At 49.4% G+C, this 19,458-nt stretch overlaps 2 protein-coding genes across 5 annotated transcripts in view; both read right to left on the bottom strand.

Annotated features, from left to right (window-relative positions):
- FBXO21 (F-box protein 21) overlaps nt 1–1,976 on the bottom strand; it is a 39,052-nt gene extending 37,076 nt beyond the window's left edge. For 2 of the 4 annotated variants that reach the window (XM_061384886.1, XM_061384887.1), the window contains exons 1-2: nt 1,635–1,925; nt 617–752 (exon numbers count right to left, since the gene is read on the bottom strand). In XM_061384886.1, the coding sequence (XP_061240870.1) occupies nt 617–752; nt 1,635–1,873 (375 nt within the window). In that variant the 5' untranslated portion in view covers nt 1,874–1,925. Of the gene's footprint in view, nt 1–616; nt 753–1,634 lie in introns of all 4 variants that reach the window. The other 2 variants (XM_061384889.1, XM_061384888.1) reach the window with 2 other exon arrangements.
- A 103-nt stretch (nt 1,977–2,079) lies between these two features.
- Nucleotides 2,080–19,458, bottom strand: part of NOS1 (nitric oxide synthase 1) — a 207,137-nt gene continuing 189,758 nt past the window's right edge. The window contains exon 30 of the mRNA XM_061384897.1: nt 2,080–3,401. Within this exon, the coding sequence (XP_061240881.1) occupies nt 3,239–3,401 (163 nt within the window). The 3' untranslated portion in view covers nt 2,080–3,238. The remainder of the gene's footprint in view (nt 3,402–19,458) is intronic.

Raw genomic sequence — 19,458 nt, 5'->3', positions numbered from 1 at the left:
TTTTGTGGAAGGGAAACCAAACAAACCCATGCATTTCAGCAACATTAAAAACAAACAAACCCCACAACTTTTCAGAAATAATGAATATGAGATGGTATCACTGAGGGAGTAATAATTCTTGCTTTACGGGTAGCTTTTAATCCTGTTACCGTAACAAATAATGCATTCACTACTGGTTTGAACCTGCAAAGCCAGAGAGAAGAACTATATTAACTTTGTCAACCATTCTGGGAAAACTACTGGGTGAAATTTGTAGTGTTCAATCATGGATGATACCCCCAATCATGTAGAGACTGCAAAAAATACTGTCTAACCCCCCTAAAGAGAAATAGTGCTGATCTGGATTCCCTCCACATCGCCCCCGGGGCCCTCCCTCTCTATCCCTCCCCCATTCTCTCTGGCTTTAGAAAACTAAAGCTGGCAGGGACAAATGGCTCCGTGTTGTTGGATAGGAGGAAAGGACACAATGACTCTTGCAGCCATCTAAGTGAGGAAGGGATTGTGAGCGCATTGAAAAGGGAGATAGCAAAAAGACTGGATGAGCTAATGCCTACAGACCCAGACGCAGACCACCGCTAGCAGGCAAATGCTTAGAGCTCCATCAACGGATCCTTACGTGCTCTGAAAAGAACCTCTTTGAGAACGAGGCTACAATCTTCCGGGCTTCTAACCCAGCTTTTTGCCGAACTTTGTACTCCTCCAACCAATTGACGTAGTCGGTGGGGCTGTAGTGTTTCATAAGGGAAGGCCACCTACAAGGAGAAAAACACCCCCTCAGCTTAACAGAGAAGCAAAGGCAGAAGAAACATGAATCAAAAGCAGCTCTGGAAAACAGCGAAAGCGGTTGGGTTTAGGGATCAGGGGCGGCCCTAGCGAGGGACCCAGTTCAAATCTTTACCCGGCGCGCACGCACTCGCATACACCGTGACCTTGGCTTAGCAATATCAATACTGTGTCTCCACTCCCCATTTATAAAATGGGGACAGTCGTAGCAACAACAATCACAGTGACGGCAATCATAGTTAACATTAATTGTGCGCCTCCTAAGAGCGGGGCCCTGTGTAAGGCTCCCCTTGTATCAGCTCATCTAACCACCACAGTAAAAGATAGGTCTTCATCATAACACCATTTAAAGTCGATACATGAGACTCCAAAAAGGGAAGCTGCTACCCGCAAGGTCACACGGTGAGTATGCCAGGGCCAGATTTTATCCCGGGTCCTAACCGAAATCTGTGCTCTCGGCCAACCGCCAAAGGGATGCTGCGCCCGCTTCCCTCAAAGGGCCGTTAGGATCACTGCATCACCGGGTCCGTGTAAACATTTTAGCACGGAGTCGGGCACAAAAGAAGCGCGCAGGATGGATCAGCGGTGATAACCACGGTCGTCATCCTTGATGGGGGGCCGGACTACTGGGCGCTTCCCGAGACGCAATCTGGGCATTCGCGGGTCCGCCTGGCGTGGACGGAGGGGCCAGCGGCCTGGAGGCCTTTGTGTGTCTGTCCGCGGGAAGGGGTCCTCCCGGGGGTGGCGTCCGCGAGCCGGCAGGGAGGCGGCGGCGGCGGCTCGGAGCAGCCAGGCCGGGGCCCCGGGGTGGGGTGGGGGGCGCGCAGAGAGAGGGGGGAGCGCGGGCTCACCTCACCCGGAACTGCTCCTTCCACACCTTCCCACTACCCTGGCACAGCTCGCGCAGCCGCCGGCAGGTGCTGGAGACGCGGCCGATGTCAGCGGCCGTCAGCGAGCCGCTACACAGGATGTACTCCAGCACCTCTCCCGGCAGGTTGACAAGGCAGCTGAGGCCCGCCGCCTCGGGCGCGGCCTCCTCCACCAGCGCCGGCACCACCTCCATCGCGCTGTCGACCACTGCCGCCGCCATCTTGTCCGCGTACCTGGGGCCCCGCGCGCGCGCGCGCCGGCGCGCGTTCGCTCGCGCCAGGGCGCCCCCCTTGGCCCCGCCTACCCGGTTCGAGGGGCGGGCGCCGAGGTCCCCCTCGGCTCCCCACGCCCCGCCCAGGCCTGTGGCCACAGCCCCGCTTGGCCCTGCCCACCCGCCTCGAGGGGCGGGCACCGGGGTCCAACCCGCTCCCCCTCCGCTCAGGCCCGTGGCCACACCCGCCTCAGCTCCTCTCCCCCGTTTGGCCCCGCCTACCCGCCTCGAGGGGCGGGCCCGGGGTCCCCCAGCTCCTCCTCCGCTCAGGCCCGTGGCCACACCTCCCTCAGCTCCTCTCCCCCGCTTGGCCCCGCCCACCCGCCTCGAGGGGCAGGCGCCGGGGTCCCCCCACCCCCACCACAGCCCAAGCCCGTGGCCACACCCCCTCAGCCCCAGCTGCTCCGGGAGGGCTGCCCCTGGCTAAAGGAAGGAAACGCGTCTTGGAAAATAACCCGCTGTGGGCCTGGGAGCTGTGCTGCTGCTGCTAAGTCGCTTCAGTCGTGTCTGACTCTGTGCGACCCCACGGACGGCAGCCCACCAGGCTCCCCCGTCCCTGGGATTCTCCAGGCAAGAACACTGGAGTGGGTTGTCATTTCCTTCTGCAATGCATGAAAGTGAAAAGTGAAAGTGAAGTCGCTCAGTCGTGTCCAACTCTTAGCGACCCCATGGACTGCAGCTACCAGGCTCTTCCGTCCATGGGATTTTCCAGGCAAGAGTACTGGAGTGGGATGCCATTGCCTTCTCCGCTGGGAGCTGTGAGGGGACAGTATTAGTAGATTCCATCCTCCGCAATAACCCTAAGAACTGTTCTTCCCAAGTTACAGATCGGGAAACTGAGGTTCAGGGAGATAAATGGACTTGTTGGGAGTCCCGTGTCCTAGATTCTAACCCAGATCTGCTTGACTCTGCTTGACTGGATGCTAAACCAGTATGCTGTAATAATAAAACTCATGAGTGGGTGCCGTGCCAAGCATTGTAAGCACATTCTTCACGGCAGCCTATGTGAGCCCGGCTGTGATAGGTACCATATTTATATTTGATCTACAGATAAGGAAGACCTAGTTCACAAAGGTGAGCGTACTCATTAAAAGTGACAGAGACAAACAGTGGTCGAACATGGATTTGAATCCTCCAAACAGCAGTCCCCATTCAGCTATGGGCAGGCACTCTTTTTTCCCACACCTGCACCTATTTAAGTTTTTCAGCTCAGTTTCGTGCCAGGCCCTGTACTGTGTGCCTTGGGGACACAGAGGTGGACAAGACAGTGTCCTTGCCTCCCGGGAGCTCAAAGTCCTCACCCCTCCCCCAAGTTTACCTTGCTTCTTTCCCAGTGGTTCCTGCCTTGGAAGGGCTACCCATCCATGCATTCCTGCAAAACTGGAACCTGTTGCCATCCTTGTCACTTCTCTCTCCCTCAGCATCTGGGTCCAAATGCCCAGTAGAGCATAACATCTCCAAGCCTCTGCTTTCACATCTATGAAATGGAGATAACAATAGGTCTTCCTGTTAAATGAAACAATGCACATACATCAGTTCCTGTCGCTGAGTAAGAGATAAATCCAAAACCTAGGAGATGGAAACAACCTTGTTTCTGTGCTCTTAATTTTGTAGGTCAGGAAACGGGGAAGGGCTTAGCTGGGCAACTCTGAGTTGCAATCAGGTGGTGGCTCCAGCTTTCAGCCACTGCAGATGCTAACTGCTGTTAGATCCCACAGGACCTGGAAAAAGGGTTGAGCTTTGTGCTAGCATACACTATTTGTATTCAGATGCCCAATACAGGTTAAGATTTCTGTGCCTCAGTTACTTCAATTCTTTGGGGGGAATTTCTGGGGGGAAATAGGGAAGCAATTTCTTGTGTGAATGATCATTCTTAATATCCATCAAATCTGTCTCTTCTCTCTCTTCAGCCACTGTCTCTGTCCATATCTCTACTGCGGCTCCTAACAGTCCAGCCCTGGCCCCGAGAAGGTGAACATCAGCCTTGGTGACACTCAGACCTTGGCAAAGTTTCCAGCCTGTGAAGCTGTTTTTATGAATGACTCTTGCTTTCTGATCAATGACAAATTTAAATTCTCCTCTGCCAATCCAGAGAATCCCCTCCAAGCCCTAGGAAAGAAGAACATTTTTATTTTTGTACATGCATTAAACCAGATGGTGATATACATCACAGGTAACCTGCTAATGAGATCACAGAGAGAAATCCCACCCTTTTATAGACAGCCAAGCATTGCGTCATGTACATGCTTCCGAGATTAGTGGTGGCTTGTGAATTACCATTCACTTAAAAAGTAAGAGGATCTGAGACTTCTCTGTTGACCTAGTGGCTAAGACTCCATTCTCCTAATGCAGGGGACCTGGGTTCGATCCCTGGTTGGGGAACTAGATTCCACATGCCTCAACTAAGACCCAACACAGCCCCAATAAATAAATAAATAAAGTGTTTTTTTAAAAAAAGCACTAAAAGGTAAGAGTCTGATTGCATTTTCCCTAGCCCAGTTCATGCTAAGGTCACCTGCTAAGTGGAGCATACATTATACTACCTGCTTTTGTCTCAAGGAATAAGAAAATTTCTCATCTTTGTGATAAGCTGGCAGATACAGTATAAATACAAGTGCTCCGATGCTGGATTCTTGGGGCTGGTGCACTGGGAAGGCCCAGAGGGAGGGTATGGGGAGGGAGGAGGGAGGAGGGTTCAGGATGGGGAGCACGGGTATACCTGTGGCGGATTCATTTCGATGTTGGGCAAAACTAATACAATATTGTAAAGTTTAAAAATAAAATAAAATTTAAAAAAAATAAATAAATACAAGTGCTCAAATTCCCACATGGCAAGGAGACAAGGACACAACCTTCCTTGACATTTACATTTCAAAGAGATGGCTCCCATGCCCTTAAAAGAAACAGTCCTGGGTTGTGATATTGGCCAAGAGGTGTATTTATTTAGCCTTTGAAAAAATTTGCAAAATGTAGTGTAGACACACAGTGGAGTAATACTCAGCCATAAAAAGGCATGAAGCACTGACATGTGCCACAACATGGGTAAACCCGGAGAACATGATGCTAAGTGGAAGAAGCTGCATGTGAGGGACTTCCTGGTGGTCCCATGGCTAAGACTCTGCGCTCTCAATGTGTAGGGGGCTCGGGTTCAGACCCTGGCCAGGGAACTAGATTCCGCATGCCGCAACTGAAGATCCCATATGCTGCACCTAAGACCTGGTGTAGCCGAGTTAATTTTAAAAAGAAGCCACACTCAAAAGGACAGCTATTGTATGATCACACGTCTGTGAATATAGAATAGGCAAATTCTTGGAGACAGAATGTAGATTAGAGGTTTACCAGGAGCTGGGAGGGAAGAGAGAATGGAGGGGGTTCTTGCTGAATGGGTACAGAGTTTCTGTCTAGGGTGATGAAAAAATTCTGGAAGGAGATAGTGGTTGACAGTCACACAGCATGAATGCCCTCCATGCCATTGAATTTATACTTAAAAATAGTTGAATTGTAAATTTCCTGTTGTGTATAGTGTGCCATAGCATTAAAAAAAATAATAGAACCCACAGAAAAGATTCACATCCCTATGAAAGAGACAGAGGAGGGACTTCCCTGGTGGCCCAGTGGTAAAGACTCTGTGCTTCCAATGCAGGGAGCGTGGGTCAGATCCCTGGTCGAGGAACTAAGATCCCACATGTCCTGCGGCGTGGCCAAAAAAATAAAAAGGAGAGAGAGAGAGACAGAGGAAAGATTTATACATATAGAATTTATAAAGGAAATGCTCTGAGAAAGAAAAGAGGGAGTGGGTCTCTCTTCATTTTGGTGACAGGGAAGATTCTAAGTTTTTAATGCACCTTTCTGCTGAACTGCTGACTGTATTTAACCCAAAGATGACCCCCACTACCTGCGTGTGCATGCTATCACTTCAGTCATGTCCGACTCTATGCGACTCTACGGACCGTAGCCTGCCAGGCTCCTCTGTCCATGGGATTCTCCAGGCATGAATACTAGAGTAGGTTTCCATGCCCTCCTCCAGGGGATCTTTCTGACCCAGGCATCTAACCCATGTCTCTTATGTCTCCTGCATTGCAGGCAGGTTCTTTACCATTAGAGCCACTTGGGAAGCCACCCCACCCCTACTACCTGAGTTCCTATTTAAAATCCCCTCACACAAGCGCCAATCTTTGACCAACCTGGCTCCCCAGAGTTCCTCCTGGGTGTCCTTCCCCTGCTATAGCAAGAGAATATCTTCATGGACCTTAAGTGTATTTCTGGTTATCTTTGGCTCGAGGACTTCAAAATTCCTTTCCCATGAGACCACCACAGCCCAGCTAGAGAGACTATATCTCAACCCCCCTCAACATCTTCTATGGTTTTCCTTGTTCTCAAAATGAATCTTCTATGGTTTTCCTTGTTCTCAAAATAAATAAATGCATCCTTTCTCTTCTGGTCCAGCCCCTAGATTCTCTCTCCCACCTGCTAACCCAGGGCCACTTTCCTGGACTGTCTGTAGCTCCTAGTCATCCTTTAGCTCCAACTCAAGAGCTTGTCTGCAAGAACACATGCCTGCTGATCACAGACTAAGCCTGCTTCTCTCTCCTGTCCTCGCAGAACCCCCTTTCATTCATTTGGTACATAGCTCAGCTGGTAAAGAATCTGCCTGGACTGCAGGAAACCCTGGTTCAATTCCTGGGTCGGGAACATTCCCTGGAGAAGGGATAGGCTACCCATTCCAGTATTTTTGGGCTTCCCTGGTGGCTCAAATGGTAAAGAATCTGCCCGCAATGGCGGAGATCTGGGTTTGATCCCTGGGTGGAGAAGATCCCCTGGAGGAGGGCATGGCAACTCCAGTATTCTTGCCTGGAGAATCCCCATGGACAGAGGAGCCTGGTGGGCTACAGTCTGTAGGGTTGCAAGGAGTCAGACATGACTGAGCAGCTGAGCACACACATACTCCTAAAGTGCTGTAATACATACATTGGCATATCGGATTCACCCACCAGCATGGCTGATTCAGCCATGGGGGGTGTGGACAAAGAACATTGCCTCCCGTTTCAGTAAACAAAGAATGCTGCCACCCTCAAGCCAGCCGCTGCCTGGATGGTGCACCCTGAGGGGAATTCAGGATGGAGGAAAACGTGGTACGGCCCCACATCGTTAGAGATGCCTATCAAAGGGATGGTTTCCATGGGCCCGGCCTCTTGCATCTTTCCATACAGAGAAAAGCACTAAAATCATTAACGAGATGTCCGCTTTTGGTTGTTGTTTTTGTTTTGATTAGCAGCAATCTTTTGATGTTTGACAAAGTTTGTTCCCCGCCGCCCCCAGCCAAAACGCCCATGTACCCTTGGCTCCTCCCTTTTTACTTTGGAACAGTTCCTCAGAGCTTTCTGAGAAGGCTGACTTCCTGGGCTAGAGTCCTCAGTAAGGTCCCCAAATAAAATGTAAGTTGATACTTCGGCCACCTGATGCAAAGAACTGACTCATTTGAAAAGACCCTGATGCTGGGAAAGACTGAAGGCAGGAGGAGAAGGGGATGACAGAGGATGAGATGTTTGTGTGGCATCACCGACTCAATGGACATGAGTTTGAGTAAACTCTGGGAGCTGGTGATGGACAGGGAGGCCTGGCGTGCTGCAGTCCATGGGGTCGTAAAGAGTCAGACACGACTGAGTGACTGAGCAACTGAACTGAACTGAAACTTTGAGGTTGTGCATTTTTTGCAGTCAGAAGGAGCCTGAAGCTTTATTGTCTGGAGTCCTATTTTACTTTACTTTTCTTCTTTTTTTTTTGGCCGTGCTGCTTGGCGTGTGGGATCTTAGTTCCCTGACCAGGGACTGAGCCTGTGCCCTCTGCAGTGGAAGGGTGTAAGTGTTAACCACTGGATCACTAGGGAAGTCCCAGGGGCCCTATTTTATTATTTATTTCTTTTTTTGGCCACATCACACAGCCTTCATGGAACCAGGGATCAAACCCAGGCCCTTGGCATTGAAAGCCCAGAGTCCTAACCACTGGACCGTCAGGGAATTCCCCGGAGGCCCTATTTTAGAAAAAGGATACACCAGGATAAACTCGTAAGTCAACTGGGGGACATTTATGTAAAATGAGGAAAGAAGGGGCCTTTGGTGAGGGTCCCGAGGTTTATCATTAATTTGATAATGAACACATTTCTTCCTATAAAAGGTAACCTCCATGTACGCAGGGGCTCTGTCCCATTTGCTCAACTGTTTGGTGACTCACATGGTACAGAATCTGCCTGCAGTGTAAGAGACAGGGGTTAGATCCCTGGGTTGGGAAGATCGCCTGTAGGAAATGGCAACCTGCTCCAGTATTCTTGCCTGGAGAATCCCCATAGAGAGAGGAGCCTGGGGGGCTACAGTCCATGGGGTGGCAAAGAGTCAGACATGACTTAGTGACTAAACGACAATGCTCCATAGGAATGACTGATTAAATCACTGGGCATTGACAGTTGATTCAACATCCAGCCCCTCTTCCCTCTGAGGAGCTCAGGGGCATAGGACCAAAAGATCCAACCCTCTAATCACCTGGTTGGTTCCCCTGGCAACCAGCCCCCTTCCTCAGGTGCTTTCCAAAAGTCACCATAGTAACATAAACGCAGGTGTGGTTGAAAGCGGCTTGTTAAGAATAACAAGACACCTTCATCACTTATCATAGGAGATTCCAAGAATTCTAGGAGCTCTGAGCCAGACATAGGACCGAGACCAAATATGTAGCCTAGCATGCATGCTCAGTCATGTCTGACTCTTTGTGACCCTGTGGACTGTAACCCAGGAGGCTGCTCTGTCCATGGAATTCTCCAGGCAAGAATACTGCAGAGGGTTGCCATTCTCACTGGGGAAGCCCGAGAGCCCGAATATAATAATATTCCTTATTATAAACCGCAACATCACAGGTATCTTACACAGCAAAAGGAACTTTGCAGACGGAATCAAGTTAGGAATCCTGAGATGCAGAGATAATCCCGGACAATCCTGTGGGCTCAGTGTAATCACAAGGGTCCTTATCAGACAGGCAGGTGACTTTCCTGGTGGTCCAGTGGCCAAGACGCTGAAATCCCAATGCAGGAGGCCCCGGGTTCGATCCCTGGTCAGGGAACTAGATCCCACATGCCGCAACTAAGAGTTCACATGCCACAGCTAAAGATCCCGCATGCCACAATGAACACCGAAGATCTTGAGTGCCGTAACTAAGAGTCAGCACAGCCACATACATACTTACGTGTATGCGTGCTCAGTCGCATCAGTCGTGTCTGACTCTGCAACCCCATGGATTTCAGCCCACCAGGCTCCTCTATGAGATTCTCCAGGCAAGAATACTGGAGTGGGTGGACATGCCCTCATCCAGGGGACCTTCCTGACCCAGGGATCAAACCCACATTTCCTGCATCCCCAGCAATGCACGCAGATTCTTTACTGCTGAGCCACCTGGGAAGCCTTTTATATATATATAAAAGGGGGGCACAGGAGGGTCGGAGTCAGAGAGAGGGGATGTGACGATGGATACAGAGGTTGGAGTGATGTTGGGCTGTAAGCGAAGAAATGTGGGCAGCTTTCTAAAAGCTAGAAAACCTAAGGAAATAGATTCTTCCTTAGATCAGTAGCAATTAGAAATTAATATAGATTTAATACAGATTTTACTTTTCTATTGCTGCTGTAACAAATGACCACAACTTAGGGTCTTAAAACCATACCAACGTGTGATCTTATTGCCCTGGATGTCAGAGTCTCAAGTGAGTCTTAGGAGTCTTAGGAGTCTTAGGAGACTAAGATCAAGATGCAGCCGAGCTCTGTTCCTTGTGCAGGCTCTGGGTGAAACCCTTTCTGGCTTGTAGAGGCTACTTGAATCCCTTGGCTATAGCAGCATGACTCCAACCTCTGCAGCAATAAAATAGCATGCCAGGGAGATGTTGTGACTGTTTGTTAGGCAGCATTACTGTGGCAATAGATAATGGATACGCAGAAGCAGGTAAAACAGACACACACACACACACACACACACACACACAATTGCAAAGCAGTACCTCCACTAGGTCAAGCGACTGGTACAGGCAGAAAGTATGGCTGGACGGTGGAGGAGGGCTTCCCTGAAAAGGCAGTGTTTGAATCCTGCCCTCAGCAATGGAGGTGAAATCCGCAGAAATGAGAGGGCAGGGTGGGCTCTCTAGGTGAGGGGCATGTCAGAAGCAAAGCCCCTGGGGGCAAATCAGAAGACTGGATGGTTTGGGTGGAGCAGCGGCCAAAACAGAAACACAAAAGGCTGCTTGTGGCCAGAGCAGGCACTGAGCGCTGGCCAGAGGGGTTGGTCTTCCCGCCTTGGCCCCTGGTGGTCCCAAATGCCTTTGCGCAAAGGCGAAGCGGGCTGAAAGAGAAGGTTCTGGAGGCAGCGTGCGCTTTTCAAGGAAGGCGACGTTATTAGCACCCGCTTGGAGGAACAAGGAACAGGTGTCTCTCCCTACAGATTTTCCCTGAGGCTTTTCTGCTAATAACTATATTTCCATTAGTGATTCTTTTCAAAGCCTTCAAAACAGAACTGATTCAGTTACTCACTGCTTAATGCCACAGATACTACACCTTGAGTTGGTAGTGTGTCTTAGAGGCTTTCTTGCCTTTAACAGTTTATTTTCCCCAATATATCCTTATGGCACGTAGGACTCATCACCCTTGAAGATCTCAAAATTCCTGGAAACAGTAAATTAGGGAGGAGAGAGTGGGGCTTCCAGCATCAACTTCCAACCTCAACCCTGACTTCCAGCCGAGAAAACGAAGATGCCAAGAAGCCGGGAGATCCATCTACCCGTGTCCTCTCACCCTGCCCCTACCCTGGTCTGGTAATCTAAAAGATTTGCATCTTAAAAAAAAAAAAAAATCACTTTACTAATTTACTGTTTACTCTGGTTTTAATCTTCTGCTATTTGATTAACTTAATCTTATTTTCCTCCAGAGGTTATTACTAAAGTGGTTTCCTTCTACTGATGTGGGTTAAGCTCTGTATTGATTGTAAACACGTTCCCTGTTTTTTGCTTCCTCAGCGGTTTTGCAAGGGGTACAATGAAAAACAGAAGAAGTACATTTTTTTACTATTCAACTGACTGCGAAGCCCATATTCTCTATTGATCTGCTGTAACTCAAAATTCCTTTTTTTCCTTCCCCCACTTGTTTCCCGCCCCCTTCTCCTTTTGATTTGTGGTTGGGAAGGTTCTGTTTTGGTGTAAACTTGGATTTTTCACCTGGTTGCCAGGCAACAGAAGCCACCCCAGCTGGGAGGCACATAAATGTTAAATTGTCCTCAGCCACCTCTTGAGGCTGGGCCTGTCAAAACTCCAGTGTGTGTACGGGTCACATGGAGGAACTGGTTAAAAATGCAGCGGTGTCAAACCTAAATCCCCAGCAAGCACTAGTGAGCAGGTGTGGGGAGAGGGCAAGGATTTGGCTTTTAAAACCAGTGGCCCCTGTGATGGCAGGTGGTCTGGGAAACCCAGCACCTAAGTGTCAAATGGCAAACAGCAACGAGATGGGGCTGTTCTGAGTTTCAATAAGGAAAAAGGACTGGGACTTCCCTGGTGGTCCAGTGGTTAGGAATCCGCCTGACAATGCAGGAGACACGAGTTCAATCCCTGTTCCAGGAAGATCCCACATGCCATGGAGCAACTAAGCCCGTTTGCCACAACTACTGAGCCTGTGCTCTGGAGCCCCTGAGCCACAACTATTGAAGCCCACGTGCCCTAGAGCCCCGTGCTCTGCAACGAGAAGCCTCCACAATGAGAAGCCCGCACACCACAGATAGAGAGTAGCCCCTGCTCGCTGCAAATAGAGAAAGCCCACACACAGCAATGAAGACCTAGCACAGCAACAAATAAATAAATACATATAGAAAAGCGATGAGAAAGTTGGAAGGAACCAGAGCTAGTTTACTCATGTATAGGACTATTCTATTCTGTCCTATTCTATTCCATTCCATGCCATTATGTTCTCTGTGTGTTGTATATATCAATTCATTTAATCCCATCGAAAGGCAATGAAGTCAAAATCATCGCAACCTATTTTACAGTGAAGAAATGAAGGCACAGAGAGGTTAGGCAACTTATCCAAAGTTGCACAGCTCAGAAGTGGAGGAGCCGGGATTTGAACTGTGACAGTCTCTTAGTAACAGCACTGTGTCAACTGGGGGGAAAAAAAAGGCACAACCTAAAAGATGGCCAGGAGAAATATCAATAACCTCAGATATGCAGATGACACCAACCTTATGGCAGAAAGTGAAGAAGAACTAAAGAGCCTCTTGATGAAAGTGAAAGAGGAGAGTGCTCAACATTCAGAAAACCAAGATCATGGCATCCGGTCCCATCACTTCATGGGAAATAGATGGGGAAACAGTGGAAACAGTGGCTGACTTTATTTTTGGGGGCTCCAAAATCACTGCAGATGGTGACTGCAACCATGAAATTAAAAGATGCTTATTCCTTGGAAGGAAAATTACGACCAACCTAGACAGCATATTAAAAAGCAGAGACGTTACTTTACCAACAAAGGTCCGTCTAGTCAAGGCTATAGTTTTTCCAGGAGTCATGTATGGATGTTAGAGTTGGACTATAAAGAAAGCTGAGCTTAGAAGAATTGATGCTTTTGAACTGTGGTGTTGGAGAAGACTCTTAAGAGTCCCTTGGACTGCAAGGAGATCCAACCAGTCCATCCTAAAGGAGATCAGTCCTGGGTATTCATTGGAAGGACTGATGTTGAAGCTGAAACTCCAATACTTTGGCCAATTGAAGCGAAGAGCTGACTCATTTGAAAAGACCCTGATGCTGGGAAAGATTGAAGGCAGGAGGAGAAGGGGATGACAGAGGACGAGATGGTTGAATGGCATCACCGACTCAATGGACATGAGTTTGGGTAGGCTCCTGGAGTTGGTGATGGACAGGGAGGCCTGGTGTGCTGCAGTTCATGGGGTTGCAAAGAGTTGGACACAACTGAGCAACTGAACTGAACTGAAAATTAAGAATTATGTTTTACGTGGGACCTTGTTGAGAACTCTAGCCTGGGAAAGGCAACATCTCAGATTGGTCTGAGGAACTGTTCCAGAGAAGAAAGGGGGAAGCTGGGGTATGTAGACATTTTTGCTGAAGACAAATGGACATGAAGTGGAACATCAAAAGATTACTGCTAGTCACACACATGCATAAAAACCAAGCCCTCTGAAGTTAATGATTTTAGTGCTGTTCTATGCATGGGAAGATCTAAGAATCTAGATGCACTGAAATTATTCCTTGAATATGTATCTTTTAGCAGCAGCAACTATCTAGGGCCAGCATCCTGGTTTTCTCCGTCCTGACTCCCCATCTGGGTGTGCTGAGGGGGAGGGGCAGGTTGTCCAGTTTTTTATACAGGAATGGCAGGAACAGTCTTTGTTTACTGAAATGGCTGCTGCTGCTGCTAAGTCACGTCAATCGTGTCTGACTGTGTGTGACCCCATAGACGACAGCCCACCAGACTCCTCCGTCCCTGGGATTCTCCAGGCAAGAACACTGGAGTGGGTTGCCATTTCCTTCTCCAATGCATAAAAGTAAAAAGTGAAAGTGAAGTCGCTCAGTTGTGTCTGAGAGACCTCATGGACTGCAGCCTACCAGGCTCCTCTGTCCATAGGAGTTTCCAGGCAAGAGTACTGGAGTGGGGTGCCATTGCCTTTTCCACTGAAATGGCAGGCAGCAATTTTTTTTTTTTTTTGTCTGAAACCAGGTGGTGGTTAAAAATGCAGATTCTCAAGCCGGACGGTCTGGGCTCAAACTCCATTTCTAATACTTACTGGCTGTGTTGACTGGTTGAGCTGCTTTCGCCTTGAAAGTGAAAATGTTAGTCACTCAGTCGTGTCCAACTCTTTGTGAACCCACGGACTGCAGCCACCAGGCTTCTCTCTCCATGGAGTTTTCCAAGCAAGAATACTGGAGTGGGTAGCCATTCCCTTCTCCAGGGGATTCTTCCTGACCCAGGGTTTGAACCTAGGCCTCCGGGTTCAATTGCAGGCAGATTCTTTACCATTTGAGCCACCAGGAAAGCCCCAAGCTCTTGCCTTAGTTTCTCAAGTTTTAAAGTACGGAGAGCAACGGTAACATGTCAGAGTATTCTTGTAAAGACTGGCACGTGATAACTGTTAGCCATTATTTTACTTCATTTCTGAAGGGCAGTGTGGTTCGAGTGATGACTTTCTGCTTCCTTGCTGATCAGCATCTCCTGTTTGAACTTGGCCCTGAGGCTCAGAGATGGGGCAGAAGAGCCAGGAACAGTGTTAAGGGTATCTTTGCTGTTGGATAAATAACCTTGTAATTTAAAAGGTTGAGTATCTAATAGCTTATGCTTTTTGACTGGGAAATAGGTGTGAAGGTCAAACTGGCCACAGCATCTAAATGGCCATGTTCAAAAGGGCTTGATAAAGGCCACCATTCACTTGATCCTTTCATAGTAGCCACTCTGTCAGGGTATTTGGGGTTGCTTCTTTTCATCTGTCCTTTATATGCTTTTTTTTTTTTTAATGTGGACCAATTTTAAAGTCTTTGATGAATTTGCTACAATATTGTTTCTATCTTTTGTTTTTTCGGCCAAGAGGCATGTAGGATCTTAGCTCCCAGACCAGGGATTGAACCCACATCCCCTGCATTGGAAGGCAAAGTCTTAACTGCTGGACTGATGGGGATGTCCCCTTTTATTGCTTTGGAAGTCTCTTCCTTTCGGAATCGAGTCTGAAGTCAGCTGGGAATTAGGTTCAGGGCCTCAGGCTCGTGTGTACAGGGAGAGGGGGCTGAGGGAGAAGGTGGTACTCTCCCTTTGGGGTCCTTTCTAGGGATGCAGCTGTGACAGGGGCAAAGGGGTCGGGAGGAGGGTGGACAGGACACTGAGAATTGCCCTCCAGATATGTGTCAGGAGTCCGCAGCTCTTCCTCTGGACCCTGAGAACGCCCTCATGCCCTTGGGAGATGGCTTCAGCTGCAGAGCGCCAGGGCTCCTTGTCCTACATTGGGGACAGCCCTGCAAGGCCATCTTCAGAATTCCCGGCAGGGTTGGCGGAAGTTTCTGTTGAGGCAACGTGGCAGCTCAGGTTCCCTCCCTGCCCCATCCCCACCCGTCAGCCTCCTGCCACCTCTATCTCTGACTGGGCTTCCTGGGGCACCCGGCTAGCCGCATGCAGTGGGCAACAGGCGTGAGAAATTCTAGGCCAGTCAAACAAAAGACCACAGCCAGTCGAGTTGAGTCCACTTTTTAATATTTTGACCATGATGCAAACAGGCATAAATAGACTTTTGTTGAATTTCATCAAATTAGAAGAATGATACAGAAGAACAGCATGCGGCGAGTACAGCCTGGACAACCTCGCAGAGCGCGTTCTGGGAAGGTGCTGGAGCGCACGGGACACTTGGCGGCATTAGCAGCATCGAGAGCTCAGAGGTAGGGGGAGGTCCGAGTTTCTGACGGTGTAGTGTGGTGAGAGGCGACGACACCCGCTCGGCCCACCTCCCCAGCTCCCCAGACCCAGAACAGAAACCCACCACCTGCCCAGCGACACAGGGCGACCCCCACCCACAAACCCGTCCGGCGCCGCCTGGAAAACCACTGCTGAGCCCAGAGTGGGTCTTACAATCACAACGACAACTCGACAGCAAGGACAGAAGGGTGGAGGCGGGGAGGGGGTGGGCACGGGGGGGCACTGGGCCTCCGTGAGTCTTCGTCCGAACTGGACGCCAAGGGCACAGCATCTTACTGAATCGGGACTGTCATCTTTCTGTCCTGGGAGGGAGTGGTGAAACCGTACTTTTCCATTTCCTCTTGAAATCCTTCGAGTCTCTGTTGGGCAGCAGATAATGGAAGGAAAACCAGCGGGCTGAGAAATGCCTCGCTTATTCCAGAAGGTGGATGGTAAGAAGGCCTGGGGCAGCCGGTAGAGAGTCTGTTGTCCCCAGGGTTCATCTGGCAAGGTCTGAAGACACAGTTGGTTGTCACAACTTTCGGGGGCGTCGGGTGGGTGGGTGGAGGCCAGGGATGCTGGCCAACATCCTACAAAGCCCTGGGCAGCCCCCTACCCAAAGTTGAAACATGTATAATATCATATATGAAACGAGTCGCCAGTCCAGGTTCGATGCACGATACTGGATGCTTGGGGCTGGTGCACTGGGACGACCCAGAGGGATGGTATGGGGAGGGAGGAGGGTTCAGGATGGGGAACACGTGTATACCTGTGGCAGATTCATGTTGATATATGGCAAAACCAATACAATATTGTAAAGTTAAAAAATAAAAAAATTAAAAAAAAAAAAAAGAATTCTCCAGCCCCGAATGCCAACAGTACTGAGGTTGACGGACTCTGGACTAGAGCCTCCAAGCATCTCCTAGGAGCCAAGTCTGGGCACTTTGATGTCCTGGAGCCAATTTCTAGAAGACTTTGGAAAGCTGTATCTTTGGGCAGATTTGTTCCCACCTGCCAGGGCCACCTGCTTAAGAATGGTCTCTGCTTGGGACCAGACACACATGCCCTGCTTGCTCAGATATTCTAGGAAATAGCGAATTCAGAAACATGCCGAGGTGTGTTTACTCCCAATCACCTCCCATGCACACGACTCAGACAGTATTAATAGAGAACAGACCTCCCCCCCTTCCCCCTGCAAACAGTTCCTGCTTTCCTGGCGTAAGAGTTTACCTGAGTCCTTGGATCTGAGACACATCAGTGTGTTTGTGCCGTCAGGCAGAGACCGGCAGGTGGACCAAGGTCCGGGAGGGTGTGGGAGAAAGAGGAAAGGCCAGGCTGCATTAGTCCCCAAGGCTTCAGGTTTGTGGGGACCATCTCTGTTGAGTCCCTAGGGAGGGGGGCAGGGTTGCTTTCACAGCCTCTCAGATTCTTTATCCTCCATCCCTGCTTTTGGCCTTTCATTCTTGAGTCGAATGGCACACTTAGATGCAGGAGAGGGCTGGGAGAAGACAGGGAATGTGGGCAGGTCCCAAGGGAAGCCCAGATTAATATTTCTTTTTCCTTGTCTCTGGCAGGTGGTCTCAGATTAACGTGCCTATTCAGACAGCAGGCTTCGAGGGTAAGGAGGGCACAGCGCCATGCTGGATATTGGTGGCAGGGGCAATGGAAATATACAAGGGAACATGGCCAGCCTAAGATCTTAAGTCCACACTTTTCCAAATGGCATGAATTAAAAGGGACCAGAGCCATGGTGGTGAGGAGTCCAGACATCGGCTTGCGGATAATCATTCTGGCACCGTGATCTGGGTCAGAGAATCTTGCTTGTGGCAAACCTGACTTAGGGCAAAACCTGACCTCCTTTTGGAAGCCCCAAGCAGGTGGCTGCAAAGAGTGTGTCTGGCAAGAAATTCCTGTGTTCTCGGGCCGATGTCTGGTGGCCTGGGGTCAGTTCTCTTTCTGCCCATCTAGGTGTGGACCTTGGAGGATCCACCCTGTTGACTTGGGGTGGGGGGAACCTGGCTCTGTCACCTCTGAAAACTCAGTTCTCCTTGGAGCCTGTTTTTTCCTCCCGAGACCTGTTTCTCAGCCTAGAGGCAAGACTTTTGACTCTGCCTTTGTTCTCTTTGTCCACAACAGGTCGGAGTCCAGGTCCTGGTAATTCAACCCCTGGAATGTCTTTATCGCTATAATCTGCCCCTTCCCTCATTCAAGTCTTGGGTTTCTGCAATAACTAGCCAATAGTTCAACAGGTCAGCAGTCTATGCTCTACGCTGTAGCCAGAACATTTTTTTCCAAGCATAACTCCCATCAGCTCATCTTCCTCTTAAAAAAGAAACACTCCTAAGGACTCCGTGTTGCCTACCAAATAAAGACAAAATCCCTTGACAAAATTCCATCCATTCCCTGCCTGTCTCTGCTGCATACCTCCATCTTCCTCAGCCTCCCAAAGCCAGGCTATGTCAGAAGCCAGACCTGATCCATCCTGCCTGCTCTCCATCCATGCTTCACCCCCCACCCCCGACCTCCTACATCCTGGCAATCTCGTTTCCCCAAACCTGCCGGGGGAATCCTGGCGATCACTCAAACCCCAGACCTGAACACTGATTCTAAGACCTGTGTCTCTGCATCACAGATCCCAACCTTCTGTAAGAGAGGAACTGTGGTTTGCTCTGTACACTTGACTGTGCCTTCCGGATACTGGAGAGGTAAGATGTGACACCGATTAAGTGAAACAAAATTCTATTGCTTATCATGGGCCAGGTATGGCAACTGGGGCATTTTCTGGACATTATCGCATCTAGTCCACTTTGTGATAAAGGGGGATATGCAGACTCAGAAAGATTAGGTCACCAGCTCAGGGCTGTCCGCAGAAATGATGGCAGAGTTACTGTTCGGACTCAGGACTGCTTTTAAAACTCCACTTCGGTGGGTCTGAAGCATTGCCCCCAAAGCAAAGACACCTGACTGTCTCACTCCATAGAAGCCAAGGGGAAGCCTGTATCCTCTTTGGGAGGTTAATGACTTCTGCTTCTTTTGCAGCACAACCATAGGAATAGGATTCACAGTGACAACCAGGGAGCATGACTGTTCCACTTTCCTGTGGCAGGGGATTTCGTGTCCCTCCAGGCCAAACTCACTTTTGTTAAATCGAGTTGGAGCTACTTCTGGCCAGCTCGAGAGGGAGGGAGAAATAATAGCCCTGTAACTAGGATGAACCTCCCCCCTGCCAAATCAAATGCCCAGTCAACCCCATTTTTGCTCACTAATTGTTAACACCCAAATTTGCAGGCTACTGGGACTGAACCTCACAGCACCACAAGAGGGCAGTGTTTAGCTACTGTGGATCAGAGCTGAGCCTGAAATCAGGGTTCCACTCCTGCCTCTTGATGGGCTCATTACAGCGAGGCTTTGGGTATCAGAGAATTCTGTCAAATGAGAGACACACATCAGACTAATCTCCTGTCCTCTAGACAGCAGTTATGAATCAGCTTGTGTTGAGGCTTGAAAGATACTTACTTAAAAACCAAACCAAACAATCGTTCTTGGGAAGAAAGATAAATCCTGGTGATACGATTATTTCTTTAGGCTATCTGATAAAACAAGATGCTATTTCCCTCGCCCTTCCTGCTACTAGATGACCAGGGCTATATGAGGAATGTGCCTGGCATGGAAATAAGTGCTCTTAAGTATTTATCTGGCGATGGAAAAGCATTTGTGCATAAAACTTGATTTGGAAAGGGGAGCACTGGTTTATTTCTCTGTGATGGTGGTCGGACACAGCAGTTCAGTCCCCCAGAAGCTAGTGACATCTTAGGAGCTATCTCCAAAGGGCTCAAACGGCTAGAAAGAAAGCTGCTGGGAGGAGAGCTACTAGCCAGGATCGTGTTTGCAGGAAAGAAAGGGTTTAGAATGGGCTTCCCTCCAGGTCAGAGAGGGTCAGCCGAGCATGCTGAGCACTTGGTCTCTGTACCATGGAAGCCTGAGCGGGAGGAAATGGGATTAAAGGCAGGCAGGGTAATCAGAACTGGCATGAAGTCGAACTCCGAGCGCCAGGGATATGACACCAGCGGGGGCTGC

The sequence above is a fragment of the Bos javanicus genome, chromosome 17 (genome assembly GCF_032452875.1).
Source record: "Bos javanicus breed banteng chromosome 17, ARS-OSU_banteng_1.0, whole genome shotgun sequence".
Classification (NCBI taxonomy): Eukaryota; Metazoa; Chordata; class Mammalia; order Artiodactyla; family Bovidae; genus Bos; species Bos javanicus.
This window is presented reverse-complemented; position numbering and strand designations above follow the sequence as displayed.